The 20273-nt window shown below is 46.7% G+C and overlaps 2 protein-coding genes across 2 annotated transcripts in view; one reads left to right on the top strand and one right to left on the bottom strand.

Moving 5' to 3' along the window:
- Positions 1-1379: 1379 nt before the first annotated feature.
- On the bottom strand, positions 1380-9336 carry FUNDC2 (FUN14 domain containing 2). The gene is made up of 5 exons (XM_028714388.2): positions 9168-9336; positions 7077-7224; positions 6804-6879; positions 4203-4340; positions 1380-2703 (listed from the first exon to the last, which is right to left on the bottom strand). Exons 1-5 carry the CDS (start codon positions 9319-9321, stop codon positions 2626-2628), a joined length of 594 nt encoding a protein of 197 aa, XP_028570221.1. The 5' UTR covers positions 9322-9336; the 3' UTR covers positions 1380-2625.
- Positions 9337-17970: 8634 nt separating this feature from the next.
- The window catches only part of F8 (coagulation factor VIII), a 68836-nt gene continuing 66533 nt past the window's right edge, over positions 17971-20273 (top strand). The window contains exon 1 of the mRNA XM_077922674.1: positions 17971-18336. Within this exon, the coding sequence (XP_077778800.1) occupies positions 18203-18336 (134 nt within the window). The 5' untranslated portion in view covers positions 17971-18202. The remainder of the gene's footprint in view (positions 18337-20273) is intronic.

The following is a 20273-nucleotide window of genomic DNA, read 5'->3' as shown; positions in this document are numbered from 1 at the left end:
GTTTCCCATAGGAATGCATTGAAAATCAATTAATGCGTTCCTAGGGAAACCGCCTTCAGACCAGGGGAGGGGGGGGGGACAAGGGCTTTTCTTCCCACCCCCAGCATTTTAAAAAACCCTGGGACAGCGGAGGACTTCTCCGCTGTCCCGGCGATCTTAAAATGCTGGCGGGCGGCATTTTAAAATCGCCCCGACAGCGGAGGACTTCTCCGCTGTCCGGGGCGATTTAAAAGCCCCTGGGAAGGCAGGCAGGGGGGACAAAGACTTTCACCCCCTGCCCGCCTTCAGAAGGTCTTCCCGCCCCCCCTCCCCGCTTCGGAACAGCGTTCCGAAGTGGGGCGGCTGGGGCAGGTGTCCCCGCCCCCCCTCCCCGCTTCGGAACAGCGTTCCGAAGTGGGGCGGCTGGGGCAGGTGATCCCGCCCCCCCCTCCCCGCTTCGGAACAGCGTTCCGAAGTGGGGCGGCTGGGGCAGGTCTTCCCGCCCCCCCTCCCCGCTTCGGAACAGCGTTCCGAAGTGGGGCGGCTGGGGCAGGTGATCCCGCCCCCCCTCCCCGCTTCGGAACAGCGTTCCGAAGTGGGGCGGCTGGGGCAGGTGATCCCGCCCCCCCCCTCCCCGCTTCGGAACAGCGTTCCGAAGTGGGGCGGCTGGGGCAGGTGATCCCGCCCCCCCTCCCCGCTTCGGAACAGCGTTCCGAAGTGGGGCGGCTGGGGCAGGTCTTCCCGCCCCCCCTCCCCGCTTCGGAACAGCGTTCCGAAGTGGGGCGGCTGGGGCAGGTGATCCCGCCCCCCCTCCCCGCTTCGGAACAGCGTTCCGAAGCGGGGCGGCTGGGGCAGGTGATCCCGCCCCCCCCTTCGGAACAGCGTTTTAAAATGCTGGGGGTCGGGAGCGAAGCGCTGCCGACCCCAGCATTTTAAAATCTCCCCGTGTCCCGGGAAGGTTTTAAAATGCTGGGGGTCGGGAGCGCTTCCCTCCCGACCCCCAGCATTTTAAAATCTCCTCGGGACAGAGACTTCTCTGCTGTCCCTTGGAGATTTTAAAATGCTGGGGGTCGGCAGCGAACGCTTCGCTCCCGCCCGCCAGCATTTTAAGATCGCCCGGGGCAGGCGGGGGGAAGGCAGGCGGGGGGGAGCAAAGACTTTTGCCCCCCGCCGGCCTTCAGAAGAGGTCCTCTTCTGAAGGCCGGCTGTGGGCGAAAGTCTTTGCTCCCGACCGCCAGCATTTCCCTATGGGCTTTCGTCTTGCGATGCAAGCCCATAGGGAAATTCGTCTTGCGAAGCGCCTCCAAAACAGAAAACCCTTTCGTCTTGCGGGTTTTCCGTCTTGCGAGGCATTCGTCTTGCGGGGTACCACTGTATTAGAAAATCAGCTTTAAGTGCTCCTGGAGCAGATATGAAAAGTGCAGGCTTCTGTCCAGAATGCAACTCATGCAGAGATAAACCAACTTCTGTCAATATAATCCAACCATTACTTCTCCATCTTCAGTTTGGGGGGCAAGAGTCACATCTCTCATGCAGCACTTATGATCTAGAAAAACTTTCCCCAGAGTGGTGCCATGCATATATTTTGGACTACAACTCCCATTGGCTATGCTGGCTGGGGCTGCTAAGACCAAAATATCTGGAGGGCACCAGGTTGGAGAAGGCTGGTTTACAGCAACAGCAGACCATGCCCAGCTCTTCCTACATACATTTCAGGGAGCTGGAGGTCCATAAAAGACAGAGCAGGAGGCTCCAGCAGCAAAACACAGCATTCCATCCCTATAATCCAGTAACTTTTGCTACCAGTGGCGTGAGTCATGTAGAAAGTTTTCCAACTCCGGTCATTATTTTAGCCGTTCTACCACCAAGAGCAAAGTTTAGTTGAAGCATAATCAAGTGAGTGTTCAAAATACATATTCTGGGAAGAGGGTTCACCCCACCCACTACAAGCTTTTCAGGCCTCCTTCAGCAGGAGAGGATGGCAGAAATCCCACGCAGCAGTCAGAGTTTCCACAGATCATTCCAGCTCTGTGGCTTCAGCAAGAGGTAAAAATAAAAGTTTGGGAGGTGTCAGGAAGACCTGTTTCTCTCTTCTGCGGGCATTTCTAGGAAGCAGTATTCAGAGCCTGTCCAGGGAAGAATAAGCCAAAACTAGATGCAAGTTATTTTGGGACATGGCCTGGCACACCCTTTCCTTAGGCTGCTGAGCTTCTGTGCTCTCCAAAGCACAGGCTGTACTCTTTGCCACCCAGGGGGTACAACACAATGAGAAGGTGCCTACAAGGGAGTTGGGTGCTCCCCTGCAGGGTACTATCATAACATTTTGTGCAGGTTTTCCCACTGGAAAAGAATTTGGGGGTGATTATACAAAACCTGACATATCAGGCAGGGGTAGGAATCAGCCTCACAGCAAACAGCCTTCAGCCTAATGCTACCTCTCAACCACTGACCAATCAAATCAAATGAAAAACGGAGAGGAGCAAAAGGAGCTTGTGGCAGTGTTTCTGGAGGTCATAAGGTGCATACAGAGAGATGTCAGAATGTTCCAGCGGACAAGTTCAGCAATGGAGAAAACGAACGATTACTGAGTAGGAGATGGCGGTGGCAGCAACAGCAGCAGCACAGGAGCCAGATCAGAGGAGGCTCCTAAGAAGCCATGCCAAGCAGAAACCCTCCAACAAACCCTCCAGTCAGGAGAACATTCTTCTTCAGAAAGGAGATCACCTGAAAAAGAGAAAAGGCAAATCTTATATTGGTCCCTATTTGATTTTCAGAAGCTACATGTTGCCTCCTGGACATGCATTGTGGCTGCTCAAGTGCCTGACAAAATGACACCCCCACATTTGCAATTATAAGGCGGCAGCAAGCATAAGAGCCCCGACCCTGTGGGCCACTGGTTGTGCAGGCCTACTCAGACCAGAGTCTTCAGAAGTGCAAACTCTCTCTGGATTCTGCCTAGAAGCTATCAACTGTACTTGAAATCTGAAATCTGCTGCTGACAAACTGGGTCTCCCTTCAGTGTACCATCTTGATTTTGTTACAGCCATACTCGGTAAGCAAAAACTGTCTGCTGTCACACCTCCCTCTCCATTTAATGCAAGGATGGGGAACCTGTGGACCTCTATCCTGGCTTAGAGTTGTATTGAACCAAAGGCTAACTGTTTCAGAAGCTTTGCTAACGCCATACTGGTAGTCAAGATAATCCCACAATTAATTGGTAGCTGCTGTAACAATGAGCTCATATATATGTTTATATTAACTTGTTTTGATATACTGTATTTTTCGCCCTATAGGACACACTTTTCCCCCTCCAAAAATGAAGGGGAAATGTGTGTGCGTCCTATGGGGCGAAGGCAGGCTTTTGCTGAAGCCTGGAGAGCGAGAGGGGTTGGTGCGCACCGACCCCTCTCCCTCTCCAGGCTTCAGGAAGCTCTGCACAAGCTGCGGGAGCCCTCCCCCGGCTTGCGCAGAGCTGCCTCTCATCCCGAAACCCCGGCACGCTCAGCAAATATCTGTAAGGTATTTGCCACCTATGCCCTCATCTAGCCAGGTGAAATGATGTGTGCTGTTTTGCTGTATAAAGAATGTATAAACATTTGCTTGGGTGTGGATAAGTCATCTCTTATATCTTGTCCCACATCTGCAAAGGCTAGGAGAATTGTCAGGCTGATTTGCTGTAAGTCTACCCCTTCTTTAGTAAAGCACCAGAACTTACAACTCTGGCATTTTAGGCAACCAACAGATTCTTGGGCTAGAGTATTGTTCACAGGAGGTTGAGAGAGCTTGTTGCTGTTATTGATATTATTGCTGTATCTTTAGTTTTAGATCTCATGATTTACGTGGAAATTGTTTCCATTTGGTTATGTACTTTTTGATGTTTTTTATTGATTATGACTTCTGTTATGTTTGTAATTATGTCAATCTTGTCATGTTGTAAGCCGCCTTGAGCATAGTTTCAACTGTGGAAAGGCAGCATACAAATAAAATGATGATGATGATACACCTGCACCCAACCAGTCCCAGGAGCCCTCCTTTGGGCCAGTAGTCTAGGACAGGAGTGATGTGAGTTGGGTGTCTAATAACATCTGCAGGTCCCCCATAACATATTTAATAATTTTTGCCCATCTCCTCTTTACTGCACAGTTATCACATCAAACACTTTTTCCTACTTAAGGCTTTGCTGCTAGCCTCCTGTATCTCTCCAACTTGCCCACCAGTCTCACCTCATCCATTTTGCTCTTCACTTCTGGTGTCAGCTGATTGGTGGTGCTCCCACGAAACTTCAGCTGTTCTTTGGCTTTGCTCACATCCCGCTCAACCATCTGCCAGTCCACTTTGATGTAGCCTGTGTGGTTTGCAAGCTGGAGTAGAGAAAATGTTTCCTGAAGCAAAACACTACACGTCTAGCTGGACAAGTATTTATGGACAGCACTGCCCATTTCTTGTACCCCATCCACATTGCTACATAGCAGCTCAAAGCAGTAGCCCCAGGAGAACTGCCCTTCCAATGAGTTGCAGCTATTGAGAAAAGCAGTGAACAAAACAGCATTTGGAGTCAAGGACAGCAGGAACCTAGCCTTCTTTAGTGCAGGTGTGTGGAACCATTGACCCTCTAGATGTTGCTGAACTACAACTCCCATCAACCTCAGGAAGCACAGTCAATGGCCCGTTATGATACAATCTGTAGTTGAGCAGCATATTGAAGGCCAAAAGTTTGACACACCTGCTTTAATGCACTGGCCTTCAACCGGTGAATTGGGAGTCACTACTGGATCACAGCTTGATCTAAGGTAGATCACAACAGCAGCACTTACCACTATATAAGTATATGGTGTTTTGTTTTTGTTTTTAAAACAGTCAGTCAAGAAATGCATGAACAAGTTACAGATGCATCACAGGTCTGAAAAAGTTAAGAATTACTGCTTAATGTGTACAGAATACAATTGGCTGTCCAGCAGGAAGACTGGTAATCTAACACAAAGAATCAGGACTCTGTTGCCCACACAAACCCTGGAATGGATGTTTTAAGAAAAGCCTGGATGAATCAAACAAATATAACCAATGCCAGTACTCAGTAAGACTGAGCAATTTTGGGGGAGTCCATGGATGACTGAAGAGCCCACTGAGCCAGTGCATTCCCCAATACACTCTAGCAGTTGCTCTTCTATCACATGGAAGACCTGCATGGAAGCTGGAATAGAAGGCACAGAAGTAAGTATGGTTCAAACGAAGATCATTTTTTGTGTGAGCACCAAGCTTAAAATAGAGGAGCTGTTCCACTGATGCTGATGTTTAAAATTAGCAGTGGATTGGCTTTGCTGCAAGTGATCATGTGTTGCTGTTGATGCTATCAGAATCTTCTCCAGTGGCAACCAAAACTCTATATTGCACAAACCAATGTTTTAGAAAAGAAAAATCAGAGATCCTTTGATAATCCAGCTGGAAGACAAAAAGGCTTGCTATCATCTTCTCTTTTTATATTAATATTTACAGAGGCCCTATATCTTTAGCACAGGAGTGGGGAACCGTTGACCTTCCAGATGCTGCTGAACTACAACTCCCATCAGACCTAGCTAGCCTGGCCAGTGGTAGGAATTGGAGTTCAGTAATATCTGCAGGGCCGAAATTTCCTCACACCTGCTTTAACAGATCTATGATAGGCAGATATCAAGATATGATGCATTACCCCACAACACACACACTGGGTTGAATCTAGGTTTTAGCCAGAGTAGACCCATTGAAATGAATGGGCTCAAGTTAGCTATGCCCATTAATTTTAATGAGTCTACTCTGAGTAGGACTAACATTGTATACAAGCCACTATGTCTCTAGACAGAAAACTTCACTTGTAGCATTTCAGCCAGATATTTCAATCAGTCCAAAGACTTCAGGGCAGCATACATGGTTCTCCCACCTCCCTGTTTATTCTCACAACAATCCTGCAAGATGGGTTCATCTGAGAGCAATATGGGTTCATGGCTGAGCTGGGATTTGAACCCTAGCCTACCAGGTCCTAGTTCAACACCCTAGCTACTATACTGTGCTGGCACTCCATTAAGTGCAACAACCTGTCTGTAGGCTGCTGAAATGCCCAGAGTCTCTATAAGAACAGCAACACACATTATTTGCAAGGCATGGCATAGCACCAGATTCAGCAATATGCAGCTGCAGCAACTGCGAACTAGATGCTGCCACTGCCAGGAATATTTTAAAGCTCTGCCAGGGAATGATGAAGAAACTACAGCTGAGCCAAAATGCTGCAAATGATGTTTATCCCCCCCTCTTCCCCCACAAGCAAAGACTCGTCACAGTGCAGAAATTTCTCCATTTTTTTTGTAGTGGATACTGTTCACCACCATCAGAACAAATTTGGAGTCCTGCTAAGTATGCAAAATGGTGCTTAAGCTGCCCAACACAAATAGTTGTTGCTGCCACTTTCAGGGATTGTCAGCTGAGAAAAATACATTAGCAGAAAAGAAAGCCACCGCTAATGGTGGGCTCTATCCTGGAGAATATGGTGAAATCAACCACCATCACTCAAAATTTATCTGCCCACAAACAGGGTGGAAAATATCAAGAGGCCATTTGGCACAGCTATAAAAGGAACTACCAAAGTGTTCCAACTTGAATCTCCTGCACAGGCAAGCCTGTGAACAAGAGGCCCCAACTAGGGCTGGGTTGTGGATGCTGCCTAGACATCCCATTAAACCACTCATGCGAAAAAGATGAGTCACAGCTGCATGCAGTTTTCTGCAGTTAAGGCAGCCAAGATACCCCACTCTACTGGTCAACTACTCCCAAATCCAAGGTAGGCAACCACCAACCTGAAGCAGGAAGAAGCCACCTCCCACAGCAGTCGCCGCCAGTTTCCCAACCTTCTGGAAGATGAAGCCAGTGCACCTGCAAATCAAAAACGGGGATAATTCAGGGAAGTTACATCAACTATACAGAATAACTGACAAGGCAGCTCCATCTGCAGTAAGTAAAAATGGCAATCTGTAGCACAGAGACTGTGTTACTACAAGAGTTGGGTGAATTTGCTGCCCCCTTCCCCTGCCATCTACCACAAATGCAGCCAATGCACAACACTGCCTCACCATCCAGTGGCGCCTCCGATTGCCAGCTGGGTTGCTACGTTGTACTTCTCTGCACTGGACCCTGAGTTGGGTGCAAAGAGCTTGCGCCACCATGGCTGGTTTTTTGTGTACTTGGTCAGATCCAGCACGTCATCACTGCTTCGCCCTACTGCAAAATCAAGAAAAAAGACATGAGCAAGGAAGAAGATAAAGCCCATTGCTGAACTTCTATCCTATTTGAGCAAGGCCCAACTGCTGCCCAATTGTTGCCTCCTGTAGACAGAGGAGCAGAAGGAAGCTTTCACCTGTTATTTAAGCAATACAAGTAGGGCTGGGGAATAAGGGCCCTCCAGATGTTGCTGGACACCAACGCCCATCAGCCCCAGCCAGGACCAGAGTTTATAGCAGTTGGAGTCTTACAACATCTGGAAGGCTACAGGTTCCTCACCCCTGCAAGGCAGCAACCCTAAATAACACAGCAAAACACTAGTAGAACCTTAAACTTGAAATATTTTTGTATTTGCGGGGGGGGGGGCAGCTAAATTGCTGGGTTTTTAAAATAAGAGATAACATAGAAATTTGCCCTCTATCCACACCATCAACAAGAGGAATTATAGCACATTCAATCTTTAAAACACCAGGTTCATCTTTTACTGATACAGTGGAATGTCTCTGCTTCACATTATGATTTATCCATAAAGATAAGTTGCCTTATCCTGAGCCACTCCACTATTCTGTCTAGCCTAGTATTTTCCACTCTTAGCAACAGAAACTTTCTAAGACTTCATTCAGCTGAAGGCCTTTCCAAAAGCCATTATCCAAGTTCTTTTTCACTACAGATGCTGGGGATTAAACATGGGGCCTTCTGCGTGGAAAAGTCTATGTTTTAGCACTGTGCAATGGCTTGCACCCTTGTCAAATGATGTCTGTTTGAAGATCCTCAAGGGAAGAGCTGTAGCTCAGTAGCAGAGCATCTACTATGCAGGCAGAAAGTCCCAGGTTCAATCCTTGGCATCTCAAGGTAGGACTGGGAAAATTCTCCCTGCCTGAAATCCTGGACAGCCGCTGACAATCAGTAAGGGTGGTGTTGAACTGGATGGACAAACAGACAGTATCAGGCAATTTCCTATGTTCCCATCTTAAGGCGGCTCAATATTTAAGAACCACAACACACATGATATGAAAAGCATGGCATGGTACCAGGCTCAGCAACACACAGCTGACAGGTAACTGATAAACAGCTTACAATCTGGTTGCCTGTAGCACATAGCATACCCTCCAACATTTCTCCAATGAGAATAGGGATGTCCTAATTCCATCATCATCATCATCATCATTTTACTATTTATACCCCACCCATCTGACTGGGTTGCCCCAGTCACTCTGGGTGGCTTCCAACATATATAAAAATATAAAGCATCAAACATTAAAAAAAACTTCCCTATACTGTACAGGGCTGCTTTCAGACGGCTCAGAGGTCAGGTCACTGACCATACCCTCTGATGAAATAGGGATGTCTAAAGGAAAAGCGGGACATTTCGAAATCAAATCAGAAACTGAGACGGCTTCTGCAAATCCTGGACTGTCCGTGGAAAATGGGGACACTTGGGGGGTCCGATTAGTAGTAGGAATCACTTCCATGATGGGAATTTGTGAGGAGTCTTTCAAATGCTTCGGAGTCTCCATCCCACAGCCCTTGCCCTTTCAGGCTGTCCATGGGTCACAACAGATTAACATAGGTAAAAGTTTAGTAAAACGACCCACGGGTACGTGGAGAACCTGTGCCCCAAGGTCCCCTTGTACCCATCGCCCAGCCATTAATACTCAAGGTCACTCAGTGAGCCAGCCATTCCATCTGCCCTACCCTGCAGGGTTGTTGTGGTGATGGTGATAACATGGACGGGGTCGTGATTATCCCGAGATCCCTGGAACAATGGCGGGGCACCAAGTGGCTTGTTAATAATAGCAACTCACTAGGGCGGTAGAGATGGAGGTTTCCCCGGGGAGGAGATAACTAACGGGCAGGTTCTCTCTCCTCTCTCCCCCACCCCCAGCCAAACGGAGTGACGTCACTCCAAAGGTTCCCGCGCGGCGATCGTTAGCGCCTCTCACCCGGCATGATGTCGGCGGCCTTGCGCTGCTGCTGCGCCCGCTTCTTGCGCTTGGCCTCCTGTTCAAGGCGGAGGAGGGAGGAGCAGGAGTGGGCGCTGCCGATGCGTGACGGCGACGGAGACACGCCCAGCTCCAGCCCCAGCTCCTCCTCCATCTCCTCCTCCAAGGGGTTAGCAGGCCCCGCCCCCGGCCTTCGCCGCCGCGCGCATGCGCGTTCGCAGAGGAGAGGCGTGGGTTAAGCCGCGCCGCGATGTGTACCTCCTCCTTCTCCACCGCCACCACCACTAAACGCCTGTGGGACACGTGAGGAGGCGGAGCCTGATTGTTTGATCACCTAGGTAACCACCGGAGGTTAGAGGCGGGAACGTCTCAGACAGTTACCGCCCCCTCCGACTTTCCTCCCCCTCGTTATTGGTGTAGGCTCCAGTTCGTCATGCTGAGGGGAGGAGCAAAGGGCTTAGCGGGTTTCTGAGTGGTGCGGCCTCCTGTTACTAGAGCGCGGTCATTATTATGCGCCCTCCCGTGGATCAGGCTGCTAGTACACTTAGCATTCTGGCCGAGAGAGGACCTCTGAGCATGTACAGACGTTCTACCACCCCAAAAGAGCTACAGTGCCCATAAACATGAGCAGAGAGAGTTTAATAACACAGGTAATGTATGTGGGCCTTTAAGCAATTGTAAACGCTTACGCGGGTGGCGTTGTGGTCTAAACCTCAGAGCCTAGGACTTGCCGATCAGAAGGTCGGCAGTTCGAATCCCCGCGACGGGGTGAGCTCCCGTTGCTCAGTCCCAGCTCTTGCCAACCTAGCAGTTCGAAAGCACCTAAGAGTACAAGTAGATACTGTAAATAGGTACCGCTCCAGCAGGAAGGTAAATGGAGTTTCTATGCACTGCTCTGGTTTCTCCAGGAGCGACTTAAGTCATGCTGGCCACATGACCTAGAAGCTCCCTCGGCCAGTAAAGCGAGATGAGCGCCCCAACCCCAGAGTTGTCCATGACTGGACCTAATGGTCAGGGGTCTCTTTACCCTTTTACTTTTTAAGATCCTAGAATGGCGCACAATTAGTTACACAGCTGCTCTTCAGTGACACATAGCTTCTGAGCATGTGGAGAGGTTTGTTTGTTTTTTAAAACCTTAAGGGTGTAATGCACCTGAACAATTGCAGAGTTTATTTATTATTATTTTTTTTAAAAAAAAACTTTTTAAAGAACACAGACTGTGAACATGAGCAGAGTTATAACTTTCCTAAAGGAACCAGCTTCTTGTTAAGAAGGTCAACCCCACCTAGACCTAAGGTTGCGATTCTATACACACATATTATGGGAATATGCCTCACTGAACTCTGTGTGACTTTCTTCTGAGTAGACATGTATAGGATTGTGTTATGGAAGTAATGAATCCTAAATGAATTGCCATGTAACACTGTAACCTTCAAGGCAAGCAAACAGGGTTTTTTAAAATTGTGTCATTTGTGTTGAAAATATTACCCTTTTTACAATTTTATGCAAGGAGGTTGTCCACAACAGCAGTATATGAGTAGTTTAAATAAATACCAGAAAAAAGAAGGAAGGCCAGTGTCATCTTAAAAAGCAATTTATTGAAGAATGATATGCTTTTTGTGTTTTTCAAACCTGTGCTCAACAAAAGATCTAAGCATTGCACACAGGATTTAAATGTTGCTCTTTATTAAAAAAACAAAAAACAGCCAGAATTCTAGCAGACTGGCAAATCTAATTAATACACTGATTTCTGGAGAGGGCTCAGCTAGTTCAAGGGACACAATACCTTTTATATTGGAACAATTAATTGAGTTTCACCCAAGAGTTTCTCCAACAAGCTCTTAGAAACAGCACTCCCCACCCCCATCCAGCTATGCTAGGCTGACCAACAGTCCTGGGCACTTAGCTTGTGGGAGAGCACCGATGTTAGAGCTGTATACGCTTAGGCTAGTTGCAATTCCAATAATCAATGGTAAGGAGGTCTTAGCAGCTGCAGAACCTGGTGCCACAGGAAACCCAGTAATCAGATGTAGCTGTTGGTATCATCTGACAGATCCTACACCAACTACTGAGCATCCTGTTTACACCGGATATAGAGTGCTTTTCCTAATCTCCTTGAGAAGAAAAAGGATCAGGCTAGATTAAGGGAGGTCAGTTTCCTGTTAGACACAGCATAATGAGAAAGAGGCCACATAGTGCAAAAATAAATAAATAAATAAATAATGAGGGAAAGGGTCACATTCTGTAAATATTAATATCAATCTGCCAGAGTGCAACAGAATATACAGTTAGAACCCTTCAGCTGAAAAGAAGATTGCACACAATCCCTCTGTCCTCAGCCCTGCTTGGTATGATGGGTTCTTCACAGCTCGGAGAAAAAGCATTAGTGCACCTGCTTGCCCGAGTGCTCCCCACTGCAGATCCTCTTGAGTGACTGAGGTTGTGCCTTCCTTCCTGCTGCAACAAGAAACACAAGTCAGATAAACGTCTGTGATGATGATCAGACAATATGCCAGCCTGCATGGAGTTTCCTCTGCCGGGGAGAGGAAGAGGCCAGCAGCCTGGTTCTTAAAATATGCACCCAGTCACAGTTAATGGGACCATTTTTACTACTTTCCTTTACAAATCAAGACTAGAGCACTCCACCACAGCAGTATGAACTGATGCTCAAGAATAACGCACACAGTTTGTCTTTAGTCTGCCTTTCAGGCTGTGAGCTAGAGGAGGGAGGAATATAAACATGTTACCAGCAGTACTCCATTCCAAGAAGTCAAAATAGGAAAAAGAGAGAAAACAATATATATGTATATGGAGTCATCCTTGGAGTGTGTCCTTTTCTTGCTTAGTGCTTCAGGTTGCTTCCTCAGGTTGTACGGAGAAGAGTAATCATAGGTCAGCCTTGTAGATGCAGGGATAAGGAGCCTATGCTGTAGTTGTAGCCTGAGGGCCCCTTCTTGGCCCTCCCACCTTGGCAGCTTTCTGGTCTCTGTGATGAGGATGCTGCTGCTGGTCCTGCTATTAGTAGCTTTGCCAAGAGTTAGTGAATTCCCCTTTCTTGGTTGGGCGATTTCTGACTGTCTTACTCACCCCAGTAGGGACAGTCCCTACTCCATAGCTACTCACAGAGCATTTGAAACTGAAATTTGTAGAAGAAAGAGAAACCACCTGGGTTTATTTCTCTCTTTTTCTCCCTTTCTCTTACGCCTGTCATTTTCTGGAAATAAGGCATGTTTTGTTCAATTACTGGCTTTGTGTACACTCCCATTTACTCTGAATCTGGTGCATTTCCATTTGAGAAACTTTCCCATTTGGGAAACAGCGTACATGTACCTTACACTAGCCACAACCCATATTTATCTTTATCCCATTATTTCTTATGAAATACTTCTTTTTGATGCACTCTCCCCCAAAACTAGCTTCAATCTGAATTAAGAATAAAGAATGTTCTAGCTGTAATTTAAGCCGGTAATGTTTACATAGCCTCTTTGTGCTTCCTGAGGATCTTCATTGCTCTGTGGATAAAATGCTGCTTAAGGACCTTTTACATCAAAAGGAGTTCATAGAATTGTTTGCAAAAATGACTGCACCACCAGTTCAGGTGGCTCAAACCATTGGCTCTCCCTGGACACTAAGGCAGTATGGGAGAATGCATTCAATCAATCATTCATTCATTCATTCATTCATTCATGTAATCTACAGCCTTCTCTTTGCTACAGTCGCAGTCCCAGAACTGGGACCATAAAAATATCAAATACAGTACATATGATAAAAATAAAAATTGTATCAATTCTTAGCAACTAGGAAAGCAACACACACACACAGATCAGATCAGGCACTAATACTGAGCATATACATGGTCAAAAAGACATTCTTTTAGGCAGCTCCAAAAATTCATACAAGTCAACACAAGCCATATATCAGGATTTCCATAGTTATGCTGCCACCTTGCTCAGTTCAACACATAATGCGGCCATTGCAATATTTTCAGATGGGGTGTTGTATGTTCTCAGCTGGCTGTATCACAGAGCAGACTCACTGCTGTATTTTGCACTAATTGCAGCTTCTAGGCCAGCTTTAAAGGCAGCCCCACACAGAGTGTGTTACACAAATCCAAACTTGAGGTTACCAATATACGGGACACTGTAGTCAGGCTTTCCCTGTTCAGGAACACCTATAGGTGGTGAACCACCTAAAGCTGGCAGCAGGTGCTCTTTACCACTTGAGGCCACTTGAACTTCTAGTGACAGGGCTGGATCTATGAGCACCCCGCCAAATTATGCACTTGCAACTTCAAAGTGAATGCCATATAATCCAGCGCAATAGGTAGAACATCTAATTCCCAGATTTGGGAGCCTCCCAGCCAGGGCCAACCCACCCATGAAACAAGGTGAGGTGACCGCCTCAGGTGGCAGGGTCCACCAGGACTGCAAATCCTGATGTCTATCTTTCTCTCTCCCCCTCCCCCACCCTTGTTCCTGATGTAGATCTTCCCTGAGCCCTTCTTCCCTGACGGGGAGGGAAGCACCATTTTGGAGTTTTCCTCAGGTGCCAAAATGCCTTGGGCCAACGCTGCTCTCAGTTACAGGGACTCAGCTTATTGCTCCTCATCCAGCCCTCCACTACATCCAAGCAAGGGTGCTCCACAGCCTCCCTGACTCAGGTAATAGAGAATTGTAGCTCAGTGAAGGCTAAGCTACAGTTCCCAGGATTCTATGTGTGAATGTGCATGAAATGTGCTTTAAACGAATGGTGTGTACGCTGCCTCAGGAAGTTCCTTCTCCAGAGTCTAATATGAAGGTTATATTCTGCAATTTGATTTTATTCTACCTTGCTAGAGCCACACACCCTTCCATTAAACAATTTCCTTCTTCACTTAAACTTGATGGGTTACTGCAAATAATGAAAACCAACCAACCCAAAACCAAAACAAGGACAAAAATTTGAACAGAATGAGGTTCCCCCGCAGTCCGCGTTTTGATATGGTTGTTAGGAAATTCCATGTTTTATTCATCCTTTTTGGTGGGTGTTTTTTTTCTGCCTCATTCAGGACAATAACGTGTTATCCCCCTCATAGGCTCCATTCCCTGAGTGATGAATGACAATTGCTACCAAGGCCATTTCCCCTGGATAACCAGAAGGAAGGTGTAGGTGGCTTGTAAGATGTGAACTTTCTGACTCACTTCTGACTTACTCAGATGGGAGAGTCCCTAGAAAAAGAATTGGGGCCCATTTTCAGGAGCCCTGTAAGATTAGCTCATTGCCTCGAGCAATTTCCCCCATGCTTTCCAAGTACCCTTCACCCATGTACGGATAGAGTTATGGGAAGCAAAGTGGTAAAAGCCACTGCTTCCCTCAGCCACCAAACTTTTGTGGTTTGGCAGGTGACTTCTCAATTTTCTTGCTTTTAGCAAAGGAAACCCACACAGCTCAAATGCATACCCTCTAAAGTTTCACAAATGGAGTTTTTTAAAATATAGACTGCAACACCTTATGCAGGTGTTGCAGGCTGGAAGAAGCCCTTTCCATAGTGCGAAGCAGTGATTTTTCCCAGAAAGGTCCAGTGGCAGTACTCAGCCAGGTCAGGCACTGGCCAAGGGTTGAGGCAGCTGCTCAGAAGGACCCCTCATTATCTCACCATTGTTTGTTACCATCCCCCTGGCCCAGTAGGGAAACTCCAAAGTGGTTTTACCCAGTAATAGTTGAATCACTCCTTCAATTAGAGCTGTGTAGCTGCCCTTTGAACAGCACCAGGTAGCTGTCATTTTAAATTTCCCACAGTGCTCTGAAGCGCTACCATGGTGGGTTCTCCAGGGCATTTTGGGAAATTTAACATGGTAGGCTTGAAGTTGCCCATAGCGCAGGCGCCGAGACAGGTGTTGGTGCCAATCAACTCTCCCAGGTGCACAAGGATGGGTGCTGATGCCTGCCCGTGACTCATTCGTTTCAAATTTAAAGAATCAGTGTCTGGGGCAACCACCACTCAGGAGTTAGTCATTGCTGAAGTCTTCTCTGTCTTATGTGTTAGTCATATCAGTTTCCTCTGCCATGTGATGACTTCTAAATAAGAACGACTTTTCCTTTCTCTGAAAATGTATCAGCCATCAATGGATACAGCTATATTTATTACAGGATTGTTGGAGAAACATGATATAACGACTAGCATCCTCCCTATGAGGAAAAGCTACAGCATTTGGTGCTTTTGAATTTGGGGTGAGGGAGGCGACTCAGGAGAGGAGAGGAATCACTGAGGTTTATAAAATTATGCATGTTGTGGGGAAAGGGGTCAGAGAGAGAGAAGTTCTTTGCCCTCTCTCAAAATACTTGAGCTTATCCAATAAATCTGACTGGCAGAAGATTTAGGGCAGATATATTTATTTATGTAGTCCAGGGGTAGGGAACCTTTTTGACATAGTGGGCAAGATTGAAAAGCACCTTAAAAGAGGGGGGATTTTTCTTAAGTTGGGGCAGGTAGTACAATACTGTGTCTGAAATGAACGATAAATAGGTCTTTGATCCCCCTCACTGATCTTGCCCTGTGTTTCTCCTTTGCTTGAGAAGCCAAGATCCTTGCCATCATTTTCCTGCCTGTTATGCTTCATAGTACTCCAAAAATACTTTGAGACAAGCAACTCTGTTTTTTTAAACAGTCATTTTAATATAAAAATATATATAAAGAGGATTTGCATAAAACATTTTGGTGAATCATCTTGCATCAGCCCTTTCCTAGGCTGGAGGTAGGGAGGAAGAGGACTTGTTTTGACCATGAAAAAAGTTAGTAGACATTTCTGGGGGAAATTCCTCCATTCTCATCTCTCTTTGTTAGAAAACTGACTCAGAAAAACCTGTTAATTCCAGACTCACCACAGATGTTTTCTATGGGGGAAGCTATGTGCTATATATGCACTTTAAATTTATGGTGTGGATGTGATGAACTTGTTTAGGGTGCTAGAAATGGTAGCACTATGAGGAGTATACTGCACTACGGTTCCCAGGATTCTTTGCGGGAAGCCATGTGCTTTAATGAGCTTTAGGTGTACAGTGTGGATAAAGGTCAAAGTAAAGGGGATGACATTCACTGCAATTATTAATGGCTTTTAAAAACACAAATAGCTTTTGAATGCAGGTGAGGGGAAGAGCTGGACTGGGACCCTGAGGAGATTAGGAAGCTTTAACCCTGCTGAACTTTTGAACTGGATCAACAGTATAATAATCCCATAAGTCAGGGTAGACATGCTGTAAGGCTGGAAGGGTAAAAAAAAAATATTGAGGTGGTGACAGAAGCTTCATAAGAATGCGGATGCCCATGCCACTGCTGTAGTGGGGAACCTGTGGACCTCCAGATGTTGTTGGACTCCAGCTCCCATCAGCCCCAGCCAGCAAAAGTCAATGGTCAGAGATTATGGGAGTTGTAGTCCAGTAGCATATGGGATGCCACAGGTTCCCCACCCCTGCACTAGGGGAAAAGAGTTCCAATTGTTTTAAAGATAAGGCCTCCCCTAACCCCAGCCCTAATTATGCTGCTGAGATGTAGAAAACGTGTGTGTGAAGAAACCAGGAGTGATTTTTTTGTGCAAATGTGAGCTCAGTTATGGTGCTGAAAACGAATACCAGGCCTGAGCATTTGCACCATGTTCCTTGGTTCTAAGAGAAGGTTGCCCACTCTTCTCTTTTGCACCTGGCTATGGCTTTCAAAGAGGTTCCGTGTGGACTTTGTTACCACTTTGATGTCTTTTGTGAAGCAGATGAACAAACAACGTACAGTGGTACCTTGGGTTACATATGCTTCAGGTTACATACGCTGCAGGTTACAGACTCCGCTAACCCAGAAATAGTACCTCGGGTCAAGAACTTTGCTTCAGGATGAGAACAGAAATCGTGTGGTGGCGGCGTGGCAGCAGAAGGAGGCCCCATTAGCTAAAGTGGTGCTTCAGGTTAAGAACAGTTTCAGGTTAAGAACGGACCTCCGGAACGAATTAAGTTCTTAACCCGAGGTACCACTGTATGATGCCGCTTATCCCAGAGAAGCATGACTTATTTGGCAACCCCTATGACAGATGATTTCACTTGACTGATTGCTCAGAATCAGGCTACCTTCACCCAAGCCAGTTTAACAAGGTGATGTTCCTCTTCTTTCTTTTATAACGTTATGTCGCCTGCTTTGCTTGGTACTACCCTCAGTTTTCAAGGAAGCCATTTTGGTGACTGTTCTTGATTGTTTTTCTTTTATATGTTTCGTGTTGTTGTAATATGATTTGCACGTGATGTTGTCCTTTTAAAGTTTTTATAATTAAAGTTATTGAGAGAGAGGTTCTGTAACCTACTTTCAAGTTGCAGCAGTCAGCCAGATTGTTCAGTGGAGGAGACAATGAATTTCATAGGCAAACAGACTCTGGCAACGGCAGATCAGGTTCCTCTGAGAGAGTCTTCACCCCCAATCATACCTGACCATTAGCCAGGCTGCCACAGCTTGCCCCTCAGACTGGGTCATGTGGAACCTTCAGAACACATTGGCTAGCAGAACTACTGTCTGTCGTGATAGTATACTTCTGCATATAAGATGCAAGGAGAAGAAACAAGAAGGATGGCTGGTTCATCCTTGCAGACTTACAGGGGCTGGCTGCTGTTGGAGAAAGATGCATTAGATGAGTCTTGGCCTTGTCTATCAGAGCCAATTCTTAACCTAATCCTGGATCTGGTGTCCCGACAGCGAATAAGAGGTTAAACTTTGCTCAACCTTTCCCCCCCTTTGGCTTTTCCCCTCTCCATCCTGTTGCTCTCCACCCAGTGTTGCTCACTCACACATCCCAGCACACTGAAAGTCTGTGTGTGTGACCGTGATTCCCTATCCGGTCGCATATTGAAAACTTGTTAGAGCTTCGCCCAAACCTGTAGTTGCTCCGTGGCCTGCCTTCACTTCCCTCGTTGAGGATGGCGCTTGCTAAATAGGTCAGGCAACCATCACCTACCTCCTCCTAGATTTCTCCTTGAATCGGAACTGCCTTTGCCTCTGGAGTCTCTTCGACACACACTAGACCATGCAGAGGCTGCCCTTGTGCAGCTGCATCGTCATCCTGTGGTGCCTCTTTGAGCAGAGCATTGGCATCACCAGAAGATATTACATCGGAGCAGTGGAGACAGACTGGGACTATGTGCCTGGCAGCCAGAAGGGGTAAAGATAGTCCATTTGTCATCCATAGTTGCTTCCCTGTTTCTTTATGTTTATATGCTGTGGTGATGTTGGCTGTGTATGTACCATACCTTCAGAGCACATTCAACACTCACCCACCCCCCATACACACAAAAAAAGAATCCTGGGAACTGACCTTTCCCAGAACTACAATTCTCAATGCCCTTAAACTACAGTTCCCAGGATTCTGTGGGTGCTTTGAATGTCTTTTAAAGGTATGGTGCTTATCTAGCTATTGCAAAGGGATTTTAGACTCTGGGCTTAGTGGCCTTACTGTGCAGTGCAGAGCTTTCCACATTTTGCATGTTGGTGACACACTTTTTAGATGTGCATCATTTCGCGACACAATAGTTCAGTTTTACTAGCAAACCGGAGATTAAACTAACCCCTTTCCATTCCTGGGAGGAGCATGAGGAGCGTTCGCATGACACCATTACACACTGCAGCCGACACACAAGCATGTCGCGACACACAGGTTGGAAAGCTCTGGTGTAGGTGCTCTTAGATGGCAATGTCTGTCCCCTTCAAAATGTGAGAAGCCATCCCTGCTGCATGGAGGGTGGGTGTGTTTTTGTTCATTCAGCTGCATGGGACCCTGGACCTCTGCCCCAGAGCTCTGCTCTGATGGCAGCAACAGGGTAGATGTGCAGGGTCTCTGTCTGTATCTAAATTTGCCAGCTCAGTTTTCCTATGATTTTGCTAGTAGCATTTTGCTGGCCTGACAAGTGAAGCCTCATTCTGGCAGGCAGTCCCTGGCATCACTCGTTAAAACAGTCAAGCGGAACCTGTGGCCTTCCAGGTGTTGCTGGATTCCAGTTCCCGCCATTTCAGCCTGTCAGGTATTAATTTTTAGCCTTGGGTTGCCACATTTCTTAAGTGGCTTGGCCTGAACCTTTAAGAGCAGCTTAACACACATAATGTTAGCAGGTGGAGTCCTCCCCCCATTATTTCCCCCCATGCAGTGAAAGGTTGCATGCAATGTCTGTTTGTCAGGATTCTGTTCAAAGTAGAGGAGTGGTGTCTGCAAAATTTTTTTGGCAATCCTGTAGTCTGTGAATTCTGTAAGGTAGTTCAAGCAGTGCCTTTGAGAACTAATGGCATATGCAAGACTGGCTGGGGGGCATACAGGGCACAGGGGGGGGGGCGGATTTGAAGAAGAACTAAACTGGATCATCAAAGGATTCAGCTCTGGAACCCATATGTTGGGGAGTGTATATATTGTGTTACAGTGGACGCTTGGGTTGCGAACGTGATCTGTGCGGGAGGCACGTTCGTAACCTGCAGTGTTCGCAACCCGCAGTGCCGTGTCTGCGCACGCGTGGGTTGTGATTTAGCGCATGCATGAGCGCCGAAACTTGGAAGTAACCCGTTCCGGTACTTCCGGTTTTGGCGCAGTGCACAACCCGAAAACGCACAACCTGAAGCGTCTGTAACCCGAGGCATGACTGTATTACATTGTGATGAAAATTTCAGCACTGTGAGAATCTTAGTTTTCTTTAAAAAAAGAAAAAAGAAAAAGAAGAAAGTCTCTAGCTCTCACAGGTATGGAGATAAGTAGGGAAGTGTGAAAGCAACACTGGGCAAAGCTGGGAGAGAAGAAAAGTAGGCTCTCTGGTGCTCACAATTAGCAGTAAAAGAAATGACAGAAAAGAAGCAAACATATACAAATTTGATTATATTTGCATAATTTACGGGATTATCATCCGATTAAAGAAATGCATCCTATACATGTCTACTCAGAAGAGTTCAGTGGGACTACTCAGTGTGTTCAATGGGACTTTCTTGCAGGTACGGTGAGTGAGTGAGTATAACTTCACTTACCTAGAAATAGATTCAATTAAATTCAACAGGACTTGCTTCTCAGTAGAAGCAGCTACGTGGGTTTCAGACTGCTTATTTTATACCAAAACAATAGTTTT

The sequence above is a fragment of the Podarcis muralis genome, chromosome Z (genome assembly GCF_964188315.1).
Source record: "Podarcis muralis chromosome Z, rPodMur119.hap1.1, whole genome shotgun sequence".
Classification (NCBI taxonomy): domain Eukaryota; kingdom Metazoa; phylum Chordata; class Lepidosauria; order Squamata; family Lacertidae; genus Podarcis; species Podarcis muralis.
Note: the sequence above shows the minus strand (reverse complement) of the source record. Positions and strands in the feature narration are given on the sequence as shown.

Excerpts from the sequence above, each read along its gene's own strand:
- FUNDC2 (XM_028714388.2), bottom strand. The coding sequence starts at position 9,321 with ATGGAGGAGGAGCTGGGGCTGGAGCTGGGCGTGTCTCCGTCGCCGTCA. Across the intron at positions 7,225-9,167 it reads GGCCGCCGACATCATGCCGG|TAGGGCGAAGCAGTGATGAC; the intron begins GTGAGAGGCGCT and ends TTGATTTTGCAG. Across the intron at positions 2,704-4,202 it reads TGAAGAGCAAAATGGATGAG|GTGATCTCCTTTCTGAAGAA; the intron begins GTGAGACTGGTG and ends TCTCTTTTTCAG.